The following is a 16,963-nucleotide window of genomic DNA, read 5'->3' as shown; positions in this document are numbered from 1 at the left end:
TCTTCTGTAGTCGCCCGTCTTGAGACTATAGGCCTTGTTGGAGGAAAATGAAATATTGCCTCATGAAATGCTGCAGACTCCTTTGCCTAGTATTGACTCTGCCTTTGAATGTGATGGAGATCACAGGCCTGTGCGCTCTGTACAAACGCGTGTTCCCGCTGCTCGCATACAACATCACGTTTTCGTACAACGCCAAGATGCTCAAAATCAAGAGGGAGCTCTTCCGCAACGTGGCCAAATTCGCGAACGCCGACGGGACACTTCGCCTGCTGGAGATCGGCTGCGGCAGCGGCGCAAACTTCCAGTTCTACCCGTACGGCTGCACGGTGATCTGCAGCGACCCCAACCCGCACTTCGACAAGTACCTGCGGAGGAGCATGGAGCAGAACAAACACCTGACTTATGGCGAGTTGGTAGTCGTGTCCGGAGAGGACATGGGGGACGTGCAGGACGAGTCCGTGGACGTGGTGGTCTGCACCCTGGTCCTCTGCTCTGTCAGCGACGTGCGGCGGGTCCTGCAGGAGGTGCGACGCGTCCTCAGGACAGTGAGTCCCCATGTGATGCATTCAAGTGCTCCAGGAAATATTAGAATGTGTGACCTGGAAAGATGAAGATTTTTTTTTTTTTTTTTTTTTACAGATTTTTCTTTCCTTTCATCAACACAACTCACGCAGAGTGCAGTGTGACTCAGAAACCGAGCACATAATGAAACCAACTGTGTGTCAGTTACTTCGTGGAGATTTGATGGAACCTGGGTTGAACATGTGTAGTGTGTGAATGAACACAGCATAAACAAACAAAAAAATAAAGCAGTTAAAACTAGTTTTTGACCAACCTTTTGATATTGCTCTTCAGCAATATAAATTCCTTGCAAATTTGCAGTTAACCAATTTACAGAAAACAACTGATCATGTGCATTAAACTTGGGGCTTTTTAATAATAATAACTAGATAATCTAACCTTGCACAAGTGTTTTTCTTTTTACTGACTCATCCAAGTTGTGCATCATTTGAGAGAGACTCTGTCAAGGTGATATTTCACATCAATAGCTTTAGTAATGCATCTGTATGAATGTGAATGATATTAAACTGAGCAAGACGACACCCCATAGGATAGATATATTGAAGGCATGTTGGTCCTGGTTTTCTCTGTAAGGTCAGTCTCACTTCTACTTAACACTTTTTGCACTTGTCACTTTTAAATACTTTGAGAAATTTACCTGCAAATGCAAAAAATGTGTTTATTTCAGGGTGACCCCACAAGGAACTTTTAACCTTTTTCCTCTGCCACTGTTCTGTGCTTGACAGCATCTCACTAACAACAGCCAGGAAGTCAAGCTCAGCTAATGAACTTGGTAACAATGTCACAGCACCAGATATGATTGAACATGCATTGACTTGTTTTTATTGTCTCTGTCTCTCACACACACAGGGAGGAGCCTTCTTCTTTTTGGAACATGTTATGTCAGATCCGTCCTCGTGGACGTACTTCTTTCAGCATGTGCTTGAACCTCTGTGGTACTATCTTGGGGACGGGTGCAGGATTACCAGAGCAACATGGAAAGATCTAGAGGCTGCTGGTTTCTCTGAACTTCACCTGAAACAAATTGAGGCTCCAGAGGTGACGTTAGTGATAAGACCACACATCATGGGATTTTCTGTTAAATGACAGAAGGGAAGGATGGACATTTTGCCCCATGTATATCATTTAGTAGGTGTATAGTATTTTCACTCAAAAGCCCAGTCATGTGTCCCTGCTAAACCATATCTCACCATACTTTATATTCTTACATATTGTCTGTGTGGCAATTCATTTACATTTTTTATATCTGTATAATATATTTCATAATATTTTATATGACTTTTCATTCGAGAGAGACTCTGTGAAGGGGTTATTTCACAACAATTACACATGTTGCAATAGCAATAATAATGCATCTGTATAAATGTGAAGGACATTTAGCTGAGCAGGAAGATGCCCTAGAATATGACATTAAATTATGAAACTTAACTGTTTTTATTGAAGACACCATTCTTGCATTCAAAAATATGAGTTCAAATTCAGGATGCAGGTTTCATATTATCAAGCGCACATTTTACAAAGGACAAAAATACATTAGCCACGCTACATGTTTTGAGTGAAAATATATTTATTTTCTTACAGAATCAGCAACATTTCATAGACGGTTTGTTCTTCTTCCCCACCCTTCCCAAGATGCACATAATAAATATTACCTGGACACTGTGCTTTTTCCCTGATTGTCTAAGTAACTGCCAAGAAACAAACCACACCTGATGTCTTATTTACTGTTACCCTTGATATTCCATTGCACAAAAAAAAAAAAGGAATGCGATTTTAATGGAGAAATGAGGGGAATTGCTGGTTCACAATATAAACAGGAATTTTATGTCTGTGTAATAATCATACAGTCAAAATTCTGCAGATGCTGTTAGAAGAAGAAAAAAATATCCAACAGCTACATTTTTAAAAACACGAGAAAAGGAAGGGATACATGTAGAAACTGAGACTCAAAGTTAAAGCTCACAATTTCAAACCTTCCAGTATTAAAAATGTACATAACTATAAATGTTATAGAATTAGCAAATTTATTAAAAAACAGCAGGTGAAAAAATGGCCAATTTCATTTTAATTGTTGAGTAAATCTCACTGCGATCACAAGACTCTTTTGTATCAAACAGTAGAAAAAAAAACACAAGAAAACTGGAGGATCTCAGCCTGAAATGAAGTGTTCCCAGAAACCCCAAAATGTCCAATGGCTGAGCTGTGCCGCTGCCACGTCTCAATCCTTGACCTGCATTCAAACAGGCATTTATCCTGTTTTAACACAATAAAGGTCCTTTAATGTTTTGAGTTCTTCTATCAGGGTCTTGTTTTGGTTCTCAAGAACAGCTACGCGGTTTTCCAGACATTTGACATATTCCTTTTTCTTCCGTCGACATTCACGGGCTGCCTCTCTGAAAGAGGAAAAGATGAGCAGTTATTCCAACTGACTTAATGCGTTTAGTTAGTGTAATAAGTAACAAATACCCTTTAAATTGTATTATGCGCTGACGTATATAAAAAAAAGTTTGTTTCTGGTGTTACAGTCCTTTGTACTGTTCAACAGAGAGGTCGGCAAGTGGCCCTTATTTTTAAGTTTTAATAAGCACAACAGATGCAATCCCCAGGGTGGAGGAGTGTCTTATATTTGGATTTAAATTATTTAACAACAAATATATGAATCAGGAAATAAAAAATATTGAATTATTGTTATTTATCAACACAAACCCAGAAACTGCACTTACCTGTTTTTTGCAAGCCTGATTTCTCTCTTAAATGTTGGATCGTCAGACTTGGTCTGAGACAGTCCCACAGGAGAGGTCATCACTACAGTCTGAGCGAGGGAGCTGGATGTGGGTGCTGTGCGAATCTGATATGTTTGTACCTCCCCTCCTGCACCTAAGAGAAACAACAGTAAGGGGGGACAACAGAGTTGTTATGATGGTGTATAACTAGAGTCTTACTTCTAAGATTATTTGTAAATTGCAAGTCTCAGTACGGAGACAACAGTTTTTAATGTAAATGTCTGTTTATTTGCCTTGATGCTAAACAGTATACAGCAGGAGGTATCGTGCCTGATATATACACTCGCACATATTTTATAAGCCATTGCATGTTGGTTTGTTTCAAATGAAACTGAAGCAAACAGACCGTTGTTTGCATTGTTCTATTCTCTGTCTGAAACATACATTTGGCATCTCACCACCAGCCAAATTGGCCTCCCCTTACAAAATGACTATATTAGCAACTGGCTTAGAAATCCAGGTAAAATTTCAAGGACTATAGGCCATGTGCTGCTCACCTTGTACAACAACCTGGTTGCTAGGCACCAGTATCTGCTGGCCATCAGGTGTCTGGGCATACTGAAGGATGGTGGTGCCTTGCTGCGCTCCACCAGAGTTGGCCATGGTGACAGCCTGTAGTCCCTGAAGGCCATCGGTCCCAGGAGTCGCCAGCTGGATTGTTCCATTAGCAGCTATAGTGACTAGACACAGATGGCAAAAAAAGAGAGCAAACTAAATGTAAACACTCCAGCAGGCTTGGCTAGTACTCTGGGAACTGCAGAGTACTCTGTTTTAATAGGTTAAAAGATCACAAAGGCTTCCTGAGTATAGCTGGCAAGAAGTCGGGTCTATGGTAGACAGCATATTAACTGTATGCCGTCTGGTTAGCATACCTATACAAAAGCATACAACAAGTAATCATATATAAAAATTATAATTGTCACAGATTTCCCCTTACTGAAATTCCAGAAAAGCCCTTTTAATGACTTCTGTGTCCTACAGATGAATAACATTTAAACACAAGTTCTCTGTTTATTGTAAGCACAGACGGGAAACGTTCTTACTGTACTGGCCGCTGCTGGTCTGGTAGATTTGGGTGGTGGGTACTGTAACACCGGCCCCTCCTGTGGATGCTGGATCCTGTGTCATTTCCTCAGATGAGAGCTCATTTAGGATTTTTCTACAAGGTGACAAGAGGAAGGTTCCTTGAATTGCTATTCATCAAACAAGACTGTTTCTGTGTTTTTAGAGTTTGAATTAACCTGTATGAGGGCCGCCGTGCCAATATTTCTCTGGTCTTCTGGGCTGTTGCTCCACTGTCAGATGAGTCCTGTGAATCTTCACTATCTGTATCCTGGACCTTGAAAGAGGGATGTGGGTTTTAGATAAGTGCATATGATTAATTGGAAAATTATAGAATTGCCAGGAAACACGGCTGGTCTCACCTGTGCAGTCTGCACCTGAGGGGACTGAATGACCGACGACTGCGCAGACTGGATCACTCCTTGAACCTGAAACTGACCCCCAGGCAGTTGTACAACAGCCACAGAAGAACCACCTAGTGACATCTACAAAAAAAAATCCAAAAGCAATGTCAAGTCCACAAAAGTATATCTGGCATGCTAAATGCATTAGCACATTCAAACTCCATTGGAAATTTGAAAAGATTGCTTAAAAGAGTAATACATTGGTCATCACATATATTGGCTGTATGCATCTAGAACTGAAATATCTACCAATGACGCTTTTGCCACCACTATAATGCAATCAGATTGAATTTAAGAAAAAGTTCCTGTACATTTGAGACACTCAGCAGTATTGTGTCTATCAAAAGACAACATGCTGGTTTATTAAAATCCAGAGTAATTGGGTTTTAATTTCGCAAATATTTTTAATGTTTCTTAATATATTTTGAGAACCACAAATATCCACATTTCGAGGGGTTAGTGGATCTTTCATGAAACCCAAAACTTTCTGCACGACTAGAGCTCACAAGCGACAATTATACACGTTTTTTTGTTCTAATTTTGGTGAAGGGATCCTTAAAAAATTACAATAAAAAAAATTACTATAACAAAACTATAAAAAATATATATAATTTATTTTCAGTGAACACATAATTGGTCTCATAATTGGTCTCATACATAATTGGTCTGAGTGAGTATATGTGCTCACACGCCTTCATTTAGAGTAGTCTGCAACCATTCGAATGGTTGCTGTGTTACAGTGTCATGGAGCCTATGGCTTGAGTACATACAAGTTGAGAATCAAAGTCAGATAAATAAACTTAGACTTAGAGACAGGAATTGGAACAGCTTCTGGCACATCGTCGAGGACGAAACAAACAGCAGCAGAGGAGCGAGACTCCATCAAACACACTGATCACACTACATCTCAGATCCCTCCCTTCAGTTTTTTCAAAATTGACTGAAACGCTGATTGTTCAACTGTCATTACAGAAATTGCTTAGCACAAATTCAAGCAGGACAATTTTTGAAACAAATCATTTTCAATTCAAAGTATTCTTCTCTAACTTTGTCATTTGGAAACCTTCACTTAACGGTCAACATCCACTTGGATCCATTTTAAATTGAAGCCATACACTTTCTACAACATTAATAAGCCACGTGCTTTCACAATGACAATTCGTGGAGAACGTGCACTAGTTACACCAGAAGGTCAAGAGCTGCAGGTCGAGAGGGATCTATTCGTTACCTGTTGGGCTATCTGTGAAAACTGAGAGGATGTGATGGTAGTGGGAATGGTGGCAGTCTGTGACTCGGTGCCATTGCTGCCTCGCTGCACTTCTTCCATAGCCACTGGGAACAAATAAACCAGTATTACCGTTCGTTTGAGTTAACGATGGCTCTGATCTGACACGAGCGCCGGCGGGTCGCGTTCGCCCGGACGATGCTGCGGCCCGGGGGCTGCGGACATGAGCCCAAGCGACCGGAGCGACATTCAATCACAGCTTGTTAGATGAAGACCGTCGAGCGAGTCTTCCAGAGGTAAACACTCGCCTCCACGCCAATCAGAGCTCCGCTTCCCCTTCGGCTCCATCGAATGAGCCCCTGCAACTAACGCGAACGCGCAGTTCGGGGACACCGCGAGGCCCCGCGGTGCACGCGACCCCGTCCCCGTCCCCTGGTCGGTCCACTCCGGGGAACACGTTCACTGCGCCGCGCAAAGTCGCCGTTTGCGTCATGACCGCTGCAACGGCCCGAGCTCACCGACGTTACGGTCGCAGGTTGACGGCAGCAGACGTTCGGTCGGACGGATGTGTCACTTCCATGTGAACCGTTGAAAAGGACCGTTCAACGAGCCGCCGGAGGGTCAACGTGTCGCTGCTGCGATTCACGGAATGCGGGAGCTTTTGTCTCGCCGAGTAAACGTGTGCGACTCTGTCACTGGCACGCAGGTTAGCGCGTCAACAGACGTCAGCGGTACGGGGAGCCATTAAGCTAAGTACACCTTCCCTCTCCGAGGAGCGGCGACGAGGCGAGCGCCGCCATTACCGCCGCGGCGAGGCAGACACCCGGACGCGCTGCCGCCCGCCGCTCCGCCGGCCCGCCGGCCCGCGTTTACCTTTTCAAAGCCGCGGAGCTGCTCTCGTTCAACAGCGTGGACGTCGTGCAACTCGCGGATATTATTTTCGCCAGAGGAAGCCCGTCGAAAAGTTACTTAGCAACAACTGCTAACAGCTAAAAATACAAAGATGTCAGCGAAAAAAAAAAATAGCCGAGCACTTTTTCCCCCCAAAGGAAATGGGCGGGGCGCACAGCAAAGCCGCATTACGTAATAGTTTATCCGGGCTTTGTGATTGGTTCAAGGAGTTTGAACAACTTTTGGACAGAGAGGTACAGTGACATCATTTACATGAGTAGTTTTTCTATAACACAAACTCATCAGCTGTTGTACTTTCCCCTTATATGTGTTCGTGAGTCAGCAATCCAATAATAATAATAATAATAATAATAATAATAGTACCACACCGATAGTGGCTAAGTGGCTAAGTTTCATTTATTGATCTATTATTTCGCCTGAACCAGCAGAGAAACCTTTCTATGTTACTTTGAGCTTGACTATTTAGTGACAAAAAACTGTATTTCCTGTCCAATATGACAAAACCAAAGGTGTCCCTTTATTGTATGTAATATTCCAAAACGGCTATGATATTAGGATTAGATAAAATCTGCAACATTATTCCTAAACTCATGAATATTCAGACACTTTAAATGATTACATGTTTTTCTTTATTCATTATTACTTTTACATAAAGTATAAAACAAAGTACAACAATCCAAAATAGAAAATAAGTGAGACAAATGGGAAGGGGTGTACCATCTGTGTTAACTTTAAGAGTTAAAACACCTTCCTAGCATGAACAATTCACCATTGGATAACACCCAAATGGAGCAGTTTAGAATTGAACAAATCATCAATATACAACATAACAAGAGTGCAGACATAAAATATTGATAGAATTGAAGAGAGATGAACACAGTCTTAAGTAACCTCCATCAGTCCTCTGTTCTTTGTTATTACAAAATGTATAACTATGTATATTTCACCAGAATGTGCAAGCTTTGAACTGAAATTGCACTGTCTTTGGGATTGCATAGTGTGTAAGAACTCTGACAGAGTTCAAGAGTGGTAAAGGAAGCCCCAGTAGACTTCCCAGCGAAGCAGGTAGATGGTAGAGCGACACTGGTTTTCACTAACCCCTTCCTTTGTTCATTAGGTTTGAAATAATTTGCAAGGATTAAAAGGATTTTTTGGGGACAAAAATCTACATTTTATGGGTAGTATTCACAGATTGCACCAAGGGACCACCTGGTCCATCCCTGTGTCACAAGTTTTATTCCCTGAATACACATGAATGCATATATCTCCCCCACTTGTGCCCTGGGAGGAGATGTGTCTCAAGCTGATTTCTTCCTGTGCTTGGCTGAGTCATGCAAACATTCTGCTGCAAACGTAGAATGCAATGTTAAAGCTAAGGTGAAGTGCTGTTAGTCTTTTTTTCAAGGTTGACTTACTGGGCAAAATCAAATTTAAAACATAATATTTCAAAAAGTAATAAAATTTCAAAACGTGAAATGGGGTAAAATCAATCACTCAAATCTCAAGTCCAAACAGTAGAAACCTACTGTCTGTACCACCAGTGCAAAGTGCTGTAATTCAATGTTTCATATTCCTGTTTACCTTGAAATAATTAAATATCTTTCTAATGTTGTGTTTGGCGTGATGTAATGTTGTAATGGGACATCTACAAAAGTCTGAAAATAACAAACACTATTTACATGTTGACATTAAGGGTTCATCACTGAACAAGGAACCTATAAATTATGGCAAGGAGTACAAGGAAAGCAAAAGATTGCAGGACACCAAATACATATTGATCCAAACATTATTTACCCATATATTTTTCATATAATTACTTTACTTGCCAATTGCAGATGTTTCAGAGGTGGCTCAGCTTTGCAACTGCATTTACAAGTGCTTTAAAATCCAGTGAATGAATAATTCAGATACATGATCGCGTCCTCTACTGACTACGGACTCACAGTACAAACAACAAATCCTCTTGGAATTCAAAGCAATATATTTTACAAAGTTGCACAAACACAAAACACAGTTCAAATGAACTTTGAGTGCAGAGAGGAAAAGGAAAGGGCCAAACTCTCAAGCATTTGCTCTATTGTACAGTACAAAACTCAGAGGAGTGTGAATCTTAAGCAATACAACGTACATTGGCAATGGATATAAGATGAACAGTTGTGGGACTGTTTTTTTATGTTTTACAAAAAAACCTCGTAGCCTAAAAAACAGTCATGAAATCAGTTTTACCTTTCTCCTCACACCATTTTTTTTGGTGGCCGACAGAAAAAGTGCCTGGCATTAGTTCACCCTCCTGATAAACTCTCCCTCGATCCCCCCTAAGCAAGATACATCTGAAGAATATATGCTCCTGAACCATTAGTTATAATGCCTCATTGTTATAGTAAAATAGACACTTTTTTTTGACAAAGTGCAATGTTTTATCTAACTTGACTAACAATTCTTTAAAGTTATTGATCTCAATTATACAACTAATATTCCACTTCAAAAGTACAGTCAAATCTTATTTACAATCTGCTCTCTGCTACTATTATTATCGCCCTGTCCAGAAACCATCAACTAAAATTAGACGAATCAACTATTTATACATTTATACAATTAAAAATATCTATACAGTAACATACAGTATCTAAAATACAACGAGGCCTTTAGATACAGTACAGAATATGGCCTCTTTCCTCTTTTTACTTGATCCCTTTGGATGTCTGTCAGGATTTCCATTACTAGTCACAACCAAAGGAGAATAAACAGCTATAGGAATGTATGACTGAAGTTATATAAGGCAGGAAATATATGAAGAAAATCTATTTGGCTTCATTATCATGGGACAAAATAACTGTTCTAAATTATGTACACACACCGAGACCAGCTACTTGTTTCAAAGTTTGCTTTCCTGTGCCCTCTTTTATTCATCTGTTAGTGTAAATGACAATGCATTGTGTGTGTTATTTTGAAAGCTGCATGTAAAAATATTTTAAATATTATTTAAGTTTAGTAGCTCTTGGAATCTGTATAGACACAAAGGGGAAAGTGTTTTACTTAGTTTCTGGTGAGTACAGAATAAGAAGATGGATTTTCACAAAGACATTAATATAGTATCTATATTAAAAGTGGTCCTGTAAGTGTTTTGCCCCTTATCCCCCCCAAAAAGTGCAACAGGGACTTCGCTTTGACATATGCAATGAATGTTGCTTCATCCCATTTGCAAAAATCTATCTATAAAACACAGTGAACAACTGCAAACATGGCCGATCCAATCACACACATGCAGTGGCCAAGATACAGTATGCTGGTGTCACAAAGGGCTGGGTGGCAGAATGTGTGATTCATGCTTTTGCTTCTCATCATCTGCCAAGCCAGGAGTCAAACGTTTGGATGAGGAAGCATCCAGACTGTGGATGATGGCTAAACAAGCCCATCACATGTTGTAAGCGACGTAGATGGGATCCAGTTGGTCAGCGAGGAAAGAGTCACGCAGGTGCATGCGCTGCTTCTCTCCCCTGGAGTTGATTGGTATAACCCCGGGATCAACAATCACCACTACGCCCACGATGAGGTGGTGCTCCTCAAGCACCACATTGGTTATCAGAGGCACCAGGTCCAGTGCATCCTGCTCTGAACCACACAGCTCCGACACCACCACCAGCAGGTTGGTCCATGTAAACACAGCACTGTGAGGGAGGAAGAAGAACAGGGTGACTGAGGGAGGGGGGTTCCAACTCTAAAGGAATGTTCCACATTTTGGGAACTACAGACCAAACTCTGAACCACAGTGGAATTAAAAATGTATCACAAAATCCTTTATTTTTCCTTTCGAAGTGGTCTGCACCTCAGTGGTGCATTTCACCAGTAAATATGTAGTTTCCTAAAAAAGTTCTAGTGTGCATGTGTCCAATAGATAATGTTTATCAAGAGCATTCTCACCTCTCAGCAATACTGCGGTGAGCCCGAGACACTGAGGTTTCAATGTCAATGGGGTGGTAACGCAGCCCTCGGAGCTCCAAGGTCTCATCCAGTGACCCCACCACAAATAGAGCATCGTGCCGATCTGAGCACAGAGATACAGGCAATAGATTTCGTTCATTGCACTGGGTGTTTATGGTCGTGTTCATCATCTATAATCTCTGATGATTAATTCATGAAGATTTGTCTTGGCCGATTGAATCTATTTAGTTTTTCAAAAATCAAGGTTTTAGCTCCGTCAGGGTGTATTTACCTCCACTGGCATCCAACAGCTCAGTCCTCTTCACAAAACCCAAGTATCCAGTTCTGGCCCACAAGGTCTGAGGATCTCCAAAGCTGAGTTTAGTGTTGAAGTGGTCGGCCTGAAGACTCTCCTCTCCGTAGATGGTGTAGTAGCCACTGGCAGTGTGAGGGCTGTTCACCCAGATCTTAGGGAGCAAGAAGCACAGACTGAGTCACTGCTGGGTTCAAAGGGAGGAACACTTTTGGCAGAGTGTCTGTTCACAACCTCCTCTCACCTCTCCTAGATGAGAATCACCAAGTGGGCCTCTGGTTTCTGGATTTACGATTATCACCCGCACACCCGGCAGTATCTGAAAACAAAAACAAAAAGTAAAGGCACAGAGGCATATAATGTCAATAGTCCTTTCACTAAACACTCCACAAACTCAAGCTACATGATACAAATGCACATGAAATGTCTCACCTTGCCAGACTCCATTAGCGGAAGACTTTGAGGTGCTCCTCTCTCCACCAGCCTTACCCTGACATGGCCAACAACACATACCCATGTAAGCAGACATATGCAGTTATTCATATGTTCATATTCGAATGTTGTTTTTTTCCTAACAAGGATCCAAACATTTTCTGATTTCTTACATTTACTGCTTCATAATGTAAAGCCCCTTAAATCATTGTGGTATAGACACAGGTTGTCTGCAGTTCTTCATATTATATATATTATATAACATATTTATTATTATAGACTGTCATTTTAAATGCTGCTCAGAAAACAAATTTACGCAAGACATGTGCACATCAGAACAAAATGTCATTGCAGCTGTCTCTCAATGTATAAAAGATATATTCAGAAAAGAACACCAAATAAAAACAGAAGATAAATAAGTAAATGTATATATAAACTTGAACTTTAGAAAATAAAAAAATAAGTGTGAGCAGTGAAGAATCCTCCTACTAATTTAGGACATTTAAGACTGTAACCCCAGACTCAAATATTCTATCTGTTCTCACCTGTCATGGCGGAGGGACTTCATGTCCACATACACGGTACAGGGATCAGGACCAGTCGTGCCCTTTGAAGCACAAATGAAATATACATACGGGTCACATTCAAGGTATAGTTCACAGTGTGCGTCTATGTAATGCCAGGCTATTTCGGTACGTGTACCTGCAGGCAGATGGCCAGATTCACCCTGGAGCCGAAAGCAGTGCTGACAGCTCTGGACGACAGCCCCACGTCCTTAAACAGCTTGGAGAAGGAGTGTGTGAGGGCGAGGCGAGGGCGTTCCTCTGCTATCACCACACAGCTCCGCACGCATGACAGGTTCACACCACGAGCCTTTAACACACACACACACACACACACAGCGATCACTAAACCCACGAGCATCTTTATTTGTCGTGATCAACGGTTCTCACTGTGTGCAGTCCTCACCTTGAGTAACTCAGTCTGAGTGCCCAGGCCTTTAGTGCAGAGCTCCATGACCGAGTAGGAGCAGAAGGTGTCTCTGATGCGGTACTGACTCAGCGTGCTCAGCCACAGTGACAAGCAGCCCTCCAACTCAAAGGGAGGAATCAGGATGGACTGGTGACCTGAGTAAACACTGCGAGACAAGAAATACAGGAGAAACAGTGAGTGAGTGGAGGAGGAAAAACATTAGAGAAAAAACATCTGTTGCCTAGAATATATTTTTTGTACCTTGCAAGGCACCACAAGACAAAACCCAGACCACAGTAAGGGTCCAGGCAGATGGCTATTTGGCGAGAGGAGTACAGTTCACACTGCAGCTTTACAGAGCGACAAAGTGCACTGACTGCCGCATGAGAGATCTGTTACAAACAAGAAGACACATTAGAGCATTGGAGGAAAACCTCACCCTGAATATGAAACTGTTGTTTATTATGAGCATGTGAGGTTTGATTCTTTCCTTGAACATTTTTGTGATTCAAATGACTCAATGAATGAAGAAAGTGGAGAAAAACATGTTAAAAGCTCAGCATTTGAATAATAGCAGGTGGATACTGGATTGTGATGAAGAGGGGACACCACAATATTTGAAAATGAATCTCATGTGCCTCACCTTGACTCCAGTGAGCATGCCTGTAGTGGACACACTGAAGTCCAGATACGCTATCATCTCTGCTGTGGGCGGCTTGTAGATCTGTGGGGGCCGACGGCGAGGAAGGTCATCTGCGGGAACAGTGAATGGTTTACAGAGGAAAAAAAACAGACATAAAATCATCATCAGCAAATATGACACAACAATCCGTCATCACTACCAGGTGTATCTGATACTGTCAGGCATTGTTCACCAATATTGGTAGTGGTATTACATATTATCCACGAGTTGTGAACTTCCTATTTTTTTACAAAGAGCTTCACATAACAAAACAAACTAAAATAATAGAACTACAGTAGAGGCAGCAACTGAAATCTACCGACTGAGCAGTTTTGATGGTAACTGGAGGAAGTGTTGCAGAGAAATGTCCCATTTCCTGTTTGTCTTAATGCTGCAAACTCTGTCACAGCAAAGATTCTGCAATAACTGTCATAAGTGTTCATTACACAACTCTGCACTGTACACTCACTGTAACTGCGGCAACTCACTACTGATGAGCCCACCTCCAATATTTATTAATGAGCAAATCAGTTATTGTAAACAATGCTTGTATTCTTAATTCAGTCTTTTTTTATTACAAATAATCAGCATGAATGAGAAATACACGCGGAAGTTGAACTTTGTATTGATGGCGGTGTCAGAGGAATTGTTGTGTGGTGTTTGTTTTCCAAATTCACTTGCATCACTATGAAAATGTGAACTATGTTCAATATGTTTTTTGTTGTATTGACATATGGTGAACTTTGGACAGTGCATTAGAATAGGACCGTTTTCACTGAAGACAAGTTGACAGGTTTAAATAATAAGATGAAAGATGAGCAACATGTCGGCTGTGTATATTTTGTATCTTACCTGTGTCGATGATTATTGGCCACGTTTTAATGTTTACAGAAGCAGCAGCATCCTTGGAGCGAAGAATCCTCATGAGGTTTTGAGTGGTGAGGATACATGCAGCTTTACTCACCTGGTAACAAATAATAAGCATGGTTCAATTTAATACAGTGTATCAAGGTAAAATGCACCAAACATGATTTATCTTCCTATAACCGACCGATACTTTTTTAAGCCAACACACATACTGACTTTGACCTTAGTGACAGCATGACCTTATTTTTCAGTTTAAGTCATGCGTCTGATTCTGGGTGAAGTGCAGTACTTTTGTTGGGACTCACAAACCCACCAGCATGAAATAACACACAAAAGATTCACACATACACTTACATCAATAATCATGCGAACAGTAGGCAGCGTGGCTGCAAGGTTCTGTGGGTGTGGAGGTCTGACGTTTACGGGAACACACCCGGCGTAGAGACAGCCGTAGAAGGCAGCTATCAAATCAATGCCTGAGAGAAAGATGGAGGGCAAAGGTGGAATTTAAAAAGGGAGAGAAAACCAGCCATGTTGCTCAATATTCAATCTTTATGGGAATAATACTTAAACAGGAGGCCCGGAGTAGAACCTACCAGGAGGATAGAGCAGCACCACGTTCTCCCCGGTGTTGATGCTGCCTTTCTCTGTGAGCGCTGCGGCTATCTTCTCAGCTCGCTTATGAAGCTGGACACAGGACGCTGTGCCCACTGTTACACCCTGGAGGACAGGAAGAAGCCATGAGAGAGAGAGACAGGTTGAGAAATTCGTGTCTTTACATTATTCCTGTGCATTAAAGTGAAAATAAAAGTAACTTAATATTTGTATCGATGGTATACTGAATATCCCAGCTTGTGAAGAGATTGGTGAAGTACCTTAGCATTGAGCAGAACATAGAGGACATGGTCTGGGTCTGTCTGTGCCCGCCACTGTAGAGCCTCTGTCAAATACTGATGCTGTAACACAAAGAACAAATGAAATTAGATGTGTATACTGTACATCTGAGTGTGTGCTTGAATAAACTGCACATTATTTCAAACACAACCAAGGAGAGGTTATACAGGGAGGGGGTTGTGCTGATGGGAGAACTTGATTCACACCTACACCTAATAGAACAAAATTAATGTGGTGTTCAGAGACTGCAAACCTCAGCAGACAGCTGTCTTGCATAAATTATCTCTTGCCAACGTGCAAACAATTTATACCACATGCTCTGAGCCAATCCCCCTTTTAAAATGATGAACAATAACTTAGGATGTGAAAGGTAGGTCTGCAGTAAAACAAGGGACAGCCACAGAAGGTGCAAATCTTGTAGCACAAAAAAACATGCACATGTTTGCTTGTGTCACATTGTAACACAAGCACATCAAATAAAACCACAATACACCATAGATAAGAGCACGACAAGAATAAAAATGGGTTTTGGGAAGATGCCAGAAGGGTCCTTAGTTCTTACCATCACCGTGGGCCACATACAGAGCTACATCCAGAGGGAGACGAGAGGAAAAAGAGAGGTTTTTTTTTTTTTACAGCTAAAGAAGTGAGCTCTGACTGAGCCTGTGCCACTGTTACACTGGCAGTGAAAAAACCTCAGACCTCACTTTTTACCTTCATACGACACTTTAACATAGGTACTGATTGTGTACTGAAGCTGCATCTGAATCACATACTAGTGTCTCTTTGTGGTTAAAAAGTTATCAGATTAGTGCGTTGGTGGTTGGTTGAATATTGATAGTTACAAATTAATGGACACACTACCTTACGGACAAGATCCTGGTCATCGATCATGCCGAGGTCCCTGCCTGCAGCCTGGGCAATCCTTTTCCCCGCCACCAGGTTGCCCACCATGACGGATGCAGGACCTACACCAACTACAGGGGGAAAAAAAGAGAGCACAAAACAGAGTGTTAACTGACTCTTGCACGCAGAGTCAGCAGTTTGTCTCCTCTATGGGGACACAGTTAGTAAATCAGGCATCAGCTCAAGAGGAAATCTTACGCGCACAAAAAGCTCGACACAACAAGTGAAAATCACCAATCGCGGAATCCCCACACGAAGACGTGAACCATCAGAATTATACTTAATACAAATTTTAACACCCTGTTTTATTGAACATGTACCTGGCTGCTTCTGGCGGGGCTTGGGGAGGTTGGTGACACATGTATGGGGACACATGAGGATGTTGCAGGGGTGCAGGTTGCCGTCTAAGAAGAACTGCTTGGTGTCAGAGATGTGGATGCCACCCAGGGGGGTTTTAGGTAAAGTGTTGGCCGGTACCAAAGCCAGACAGTAGAGGCCCACTTGGTGGATGCTGTCGATGGCCTACAGAGGAAAACCAAACATGAGGACGATAACATAAGACCTTGGTTGATAAAATAGTGTTGATCTCTATATCATATACTATGGAAGAGTATGAGTAAAAAAAGATGTAAAGAAGATGATGAGGCGAGTTACCTGAAGCACTCGACTCATCCACTGGAAGCTGTCCTCCTCGCTGGCATCGGGCCTCTGCTCTGCCACAATCACTACCCTCTCATCATAGAACACTGTGACTGAAAACACAGCGATCCTGACACACACAAAGACAAACAAATATACAGAAGATTATTAAGGGGGTATGGAAGTCAGACATCTACACAAAAGCAGTTTAAAGGCAGCCTTAAATTCTCCATTTTATTTTAAATGTAGTTCAGCTGATACCAACACTGAAACTTAGTGTTTTAAACATCAACAACACATCTCGTTGTAATGCTTCCTTTGTACCACCAGATGTCAGTAGGGATAAATAAGCACACTTGACATCTCCAT

The 16,963-nt window shown here is 41.7% G+C and overlaps 3 protein-coding genes across 9 annotated transcripts in view; 1 reads left to right on the top strand and 2 right to left on the bottom strand.

Moving 5' to 3' along the window:
• Window positions 1-32: 32 nt before the first annotated feature.
• On the top strand, window positions 33-2,511 carry LOC118309144 (putative methyltransferase-like protein 7A). 2 transcript variants are annotated; one of them, XM_035630920.2, is made up of 2 exons: window positions 33-545; window positions 1,432-2,511. In XM_035630920.2, the coding sequence occupies exons 1-2, from the start codon at window positions 48-50 to the stop codon at window positions 1,666-1,668; spliced, it is 735 nt and encodes a 244-aa protein (XP_035486813.1). In that variant the 5' UTR covers window positions 33-47; the 3' UTR covers window positions 1,669-2,511. The 2 variants fall into 2 exon arrangements, with proteins under 2 accessions (XP_035486813.1, XP_047188527.1); XM_047332571.1 differs by having other exon boundaries at window positions 640-1,562.
• On the bottom strand, window positions 2,132-7,112 carry atf1 (activating transcription factor 1). Of its 2 annotated transcripts, XM_035630918.2 has the most exons (8): window positions 6,930-7,112; window positions 6,060-6,163; window positions 4,790-4,912; window positions 4,607-4,704; window positions 4,409-4,524; window positions 3,863-4,045; window positions 3,306-3,459; window positions 2,132-2,975 (listed from the first exon to the last, which is right to left on the bottom strand). In XM_035630918.2, the coding sequence occupies exons 2-8, from the start codon at window positions 6,156-6,158 to the stop codon at window positions 2,831-2,833; spliced, it is 918 nt and encodes a 305-aa protein (XP_035486811.1). In that variant the 5' UTR covers window positions 6,159-6,163; window positions 6,930-7,112; the 3' UTR covers window positions 2,132-2,830. The 2 variants fall into 2 exon arrangements, with proteins under 2 accessions (XP_035486811.1, XP_035486812.1); XM_035630919.2 differs by lacking the exon at window positions 6,060-6,163 and having other exon boundaries at window positions 6,930-7,111.
• Window positions 7,113-7,580: 468 nt separating this feature from the next.
• Window positions 7,581-16,963, bottom strand: part of dip2bb (disco-interacting protein 2 homolog Bb) — a 33,850-nt gene continuing 24,467 nt past the window's right edge. For 3 of the 5 annotated variants that reach the window (XM_035630902.2, XM_035630904.2, XM_035630903.2), the window contains 18 exons: window positions 16,610-16,724; window positions 16,276-16,477; window positions 15,914-16,026; window positions 15,612-15,635; window positions 15,031-15,111; window positions 14,752-14,875; window positions 14,510-14,631; window positions 14,141-14,252; window positions 13,250-13,359; window positions 12,868-12,998; window positions 12,604-12,772; window positions 12,337-12,507; window positions 12,180-12,241; window positions 11,635-11,692; window positions 11,447-11,521; window positions 11,182-11,356; window positions 10,890-11,013; window positions 7,581-10,636 (listed from right to left, as the gene is read on the bottom strand). In XM_035630902.2, the coding sequence (XP_035486795.2) occupies window positions 10,384-10,636; window positions 10,890-11,013; window positions 11,182-11,356; window positions 11,447-11,521; window positions 11,635-11,692; window positions 12,180-12,241; window positions 12,337-12,507; window positions 12,604-12,772; window positions 12,868-12,998; window positions 13,250-13,359; window positions 14,141-14,252; window positions 14,510-14,631; window positions 14,752-14,875; window positions 15,031-15,111; window positions 15,612-15,635; window positions 15,914-16,026; window positions 16,276-16,477; window positions 16,610-16,724 (2,221 nt within the window). In that variant the 3' untranslated portion in view covers window positions 7,581-10,383. The remainder of the gene's footprint in view (window positions 10,637-10,889; window positions 11,014-11,181; window positions 11,357-11,446; window positions 11,522-11,634; window positions 11,693-12,179; window positions 12,242-12,336; window positions 12,508-12,603; window positions 12,773-12,867; window positions 12,999-13,249; window positions 13,360-14,140; window positions 14,253-14,509; window positions 14,632-14,751; window positions 14,876-15,030; window positions 15,112-15,611; window positions 15,636-15,913; window positions 16,027-16,275; window positions 16,478-16,609; window positions 16,725-16,963) is intronic. The other 2 variants (XM_035630906.2, XM_035630907.2) reach the window with 1 other exon arrangement.

Source organism: Scophthalmus maximus, chromosome 6 (assembly GCF_022379125.1).
Source record: "Scophthalmus maximus strain ysfricsl-2021 chromosome 6, ASM2237912v1, whole genome shotgun sequence".
NCBI lineage: Eukaryota > Metazoa > Chordata > Actinopteri > Pleuronectiformes > Scophthalmidae > Scophthalmus > Scophthalmus maximus.
Note: the sequence above shows the minus strand (reverse complement) of the source record. Positions and strands in the feature narration are given on the sequence as shown.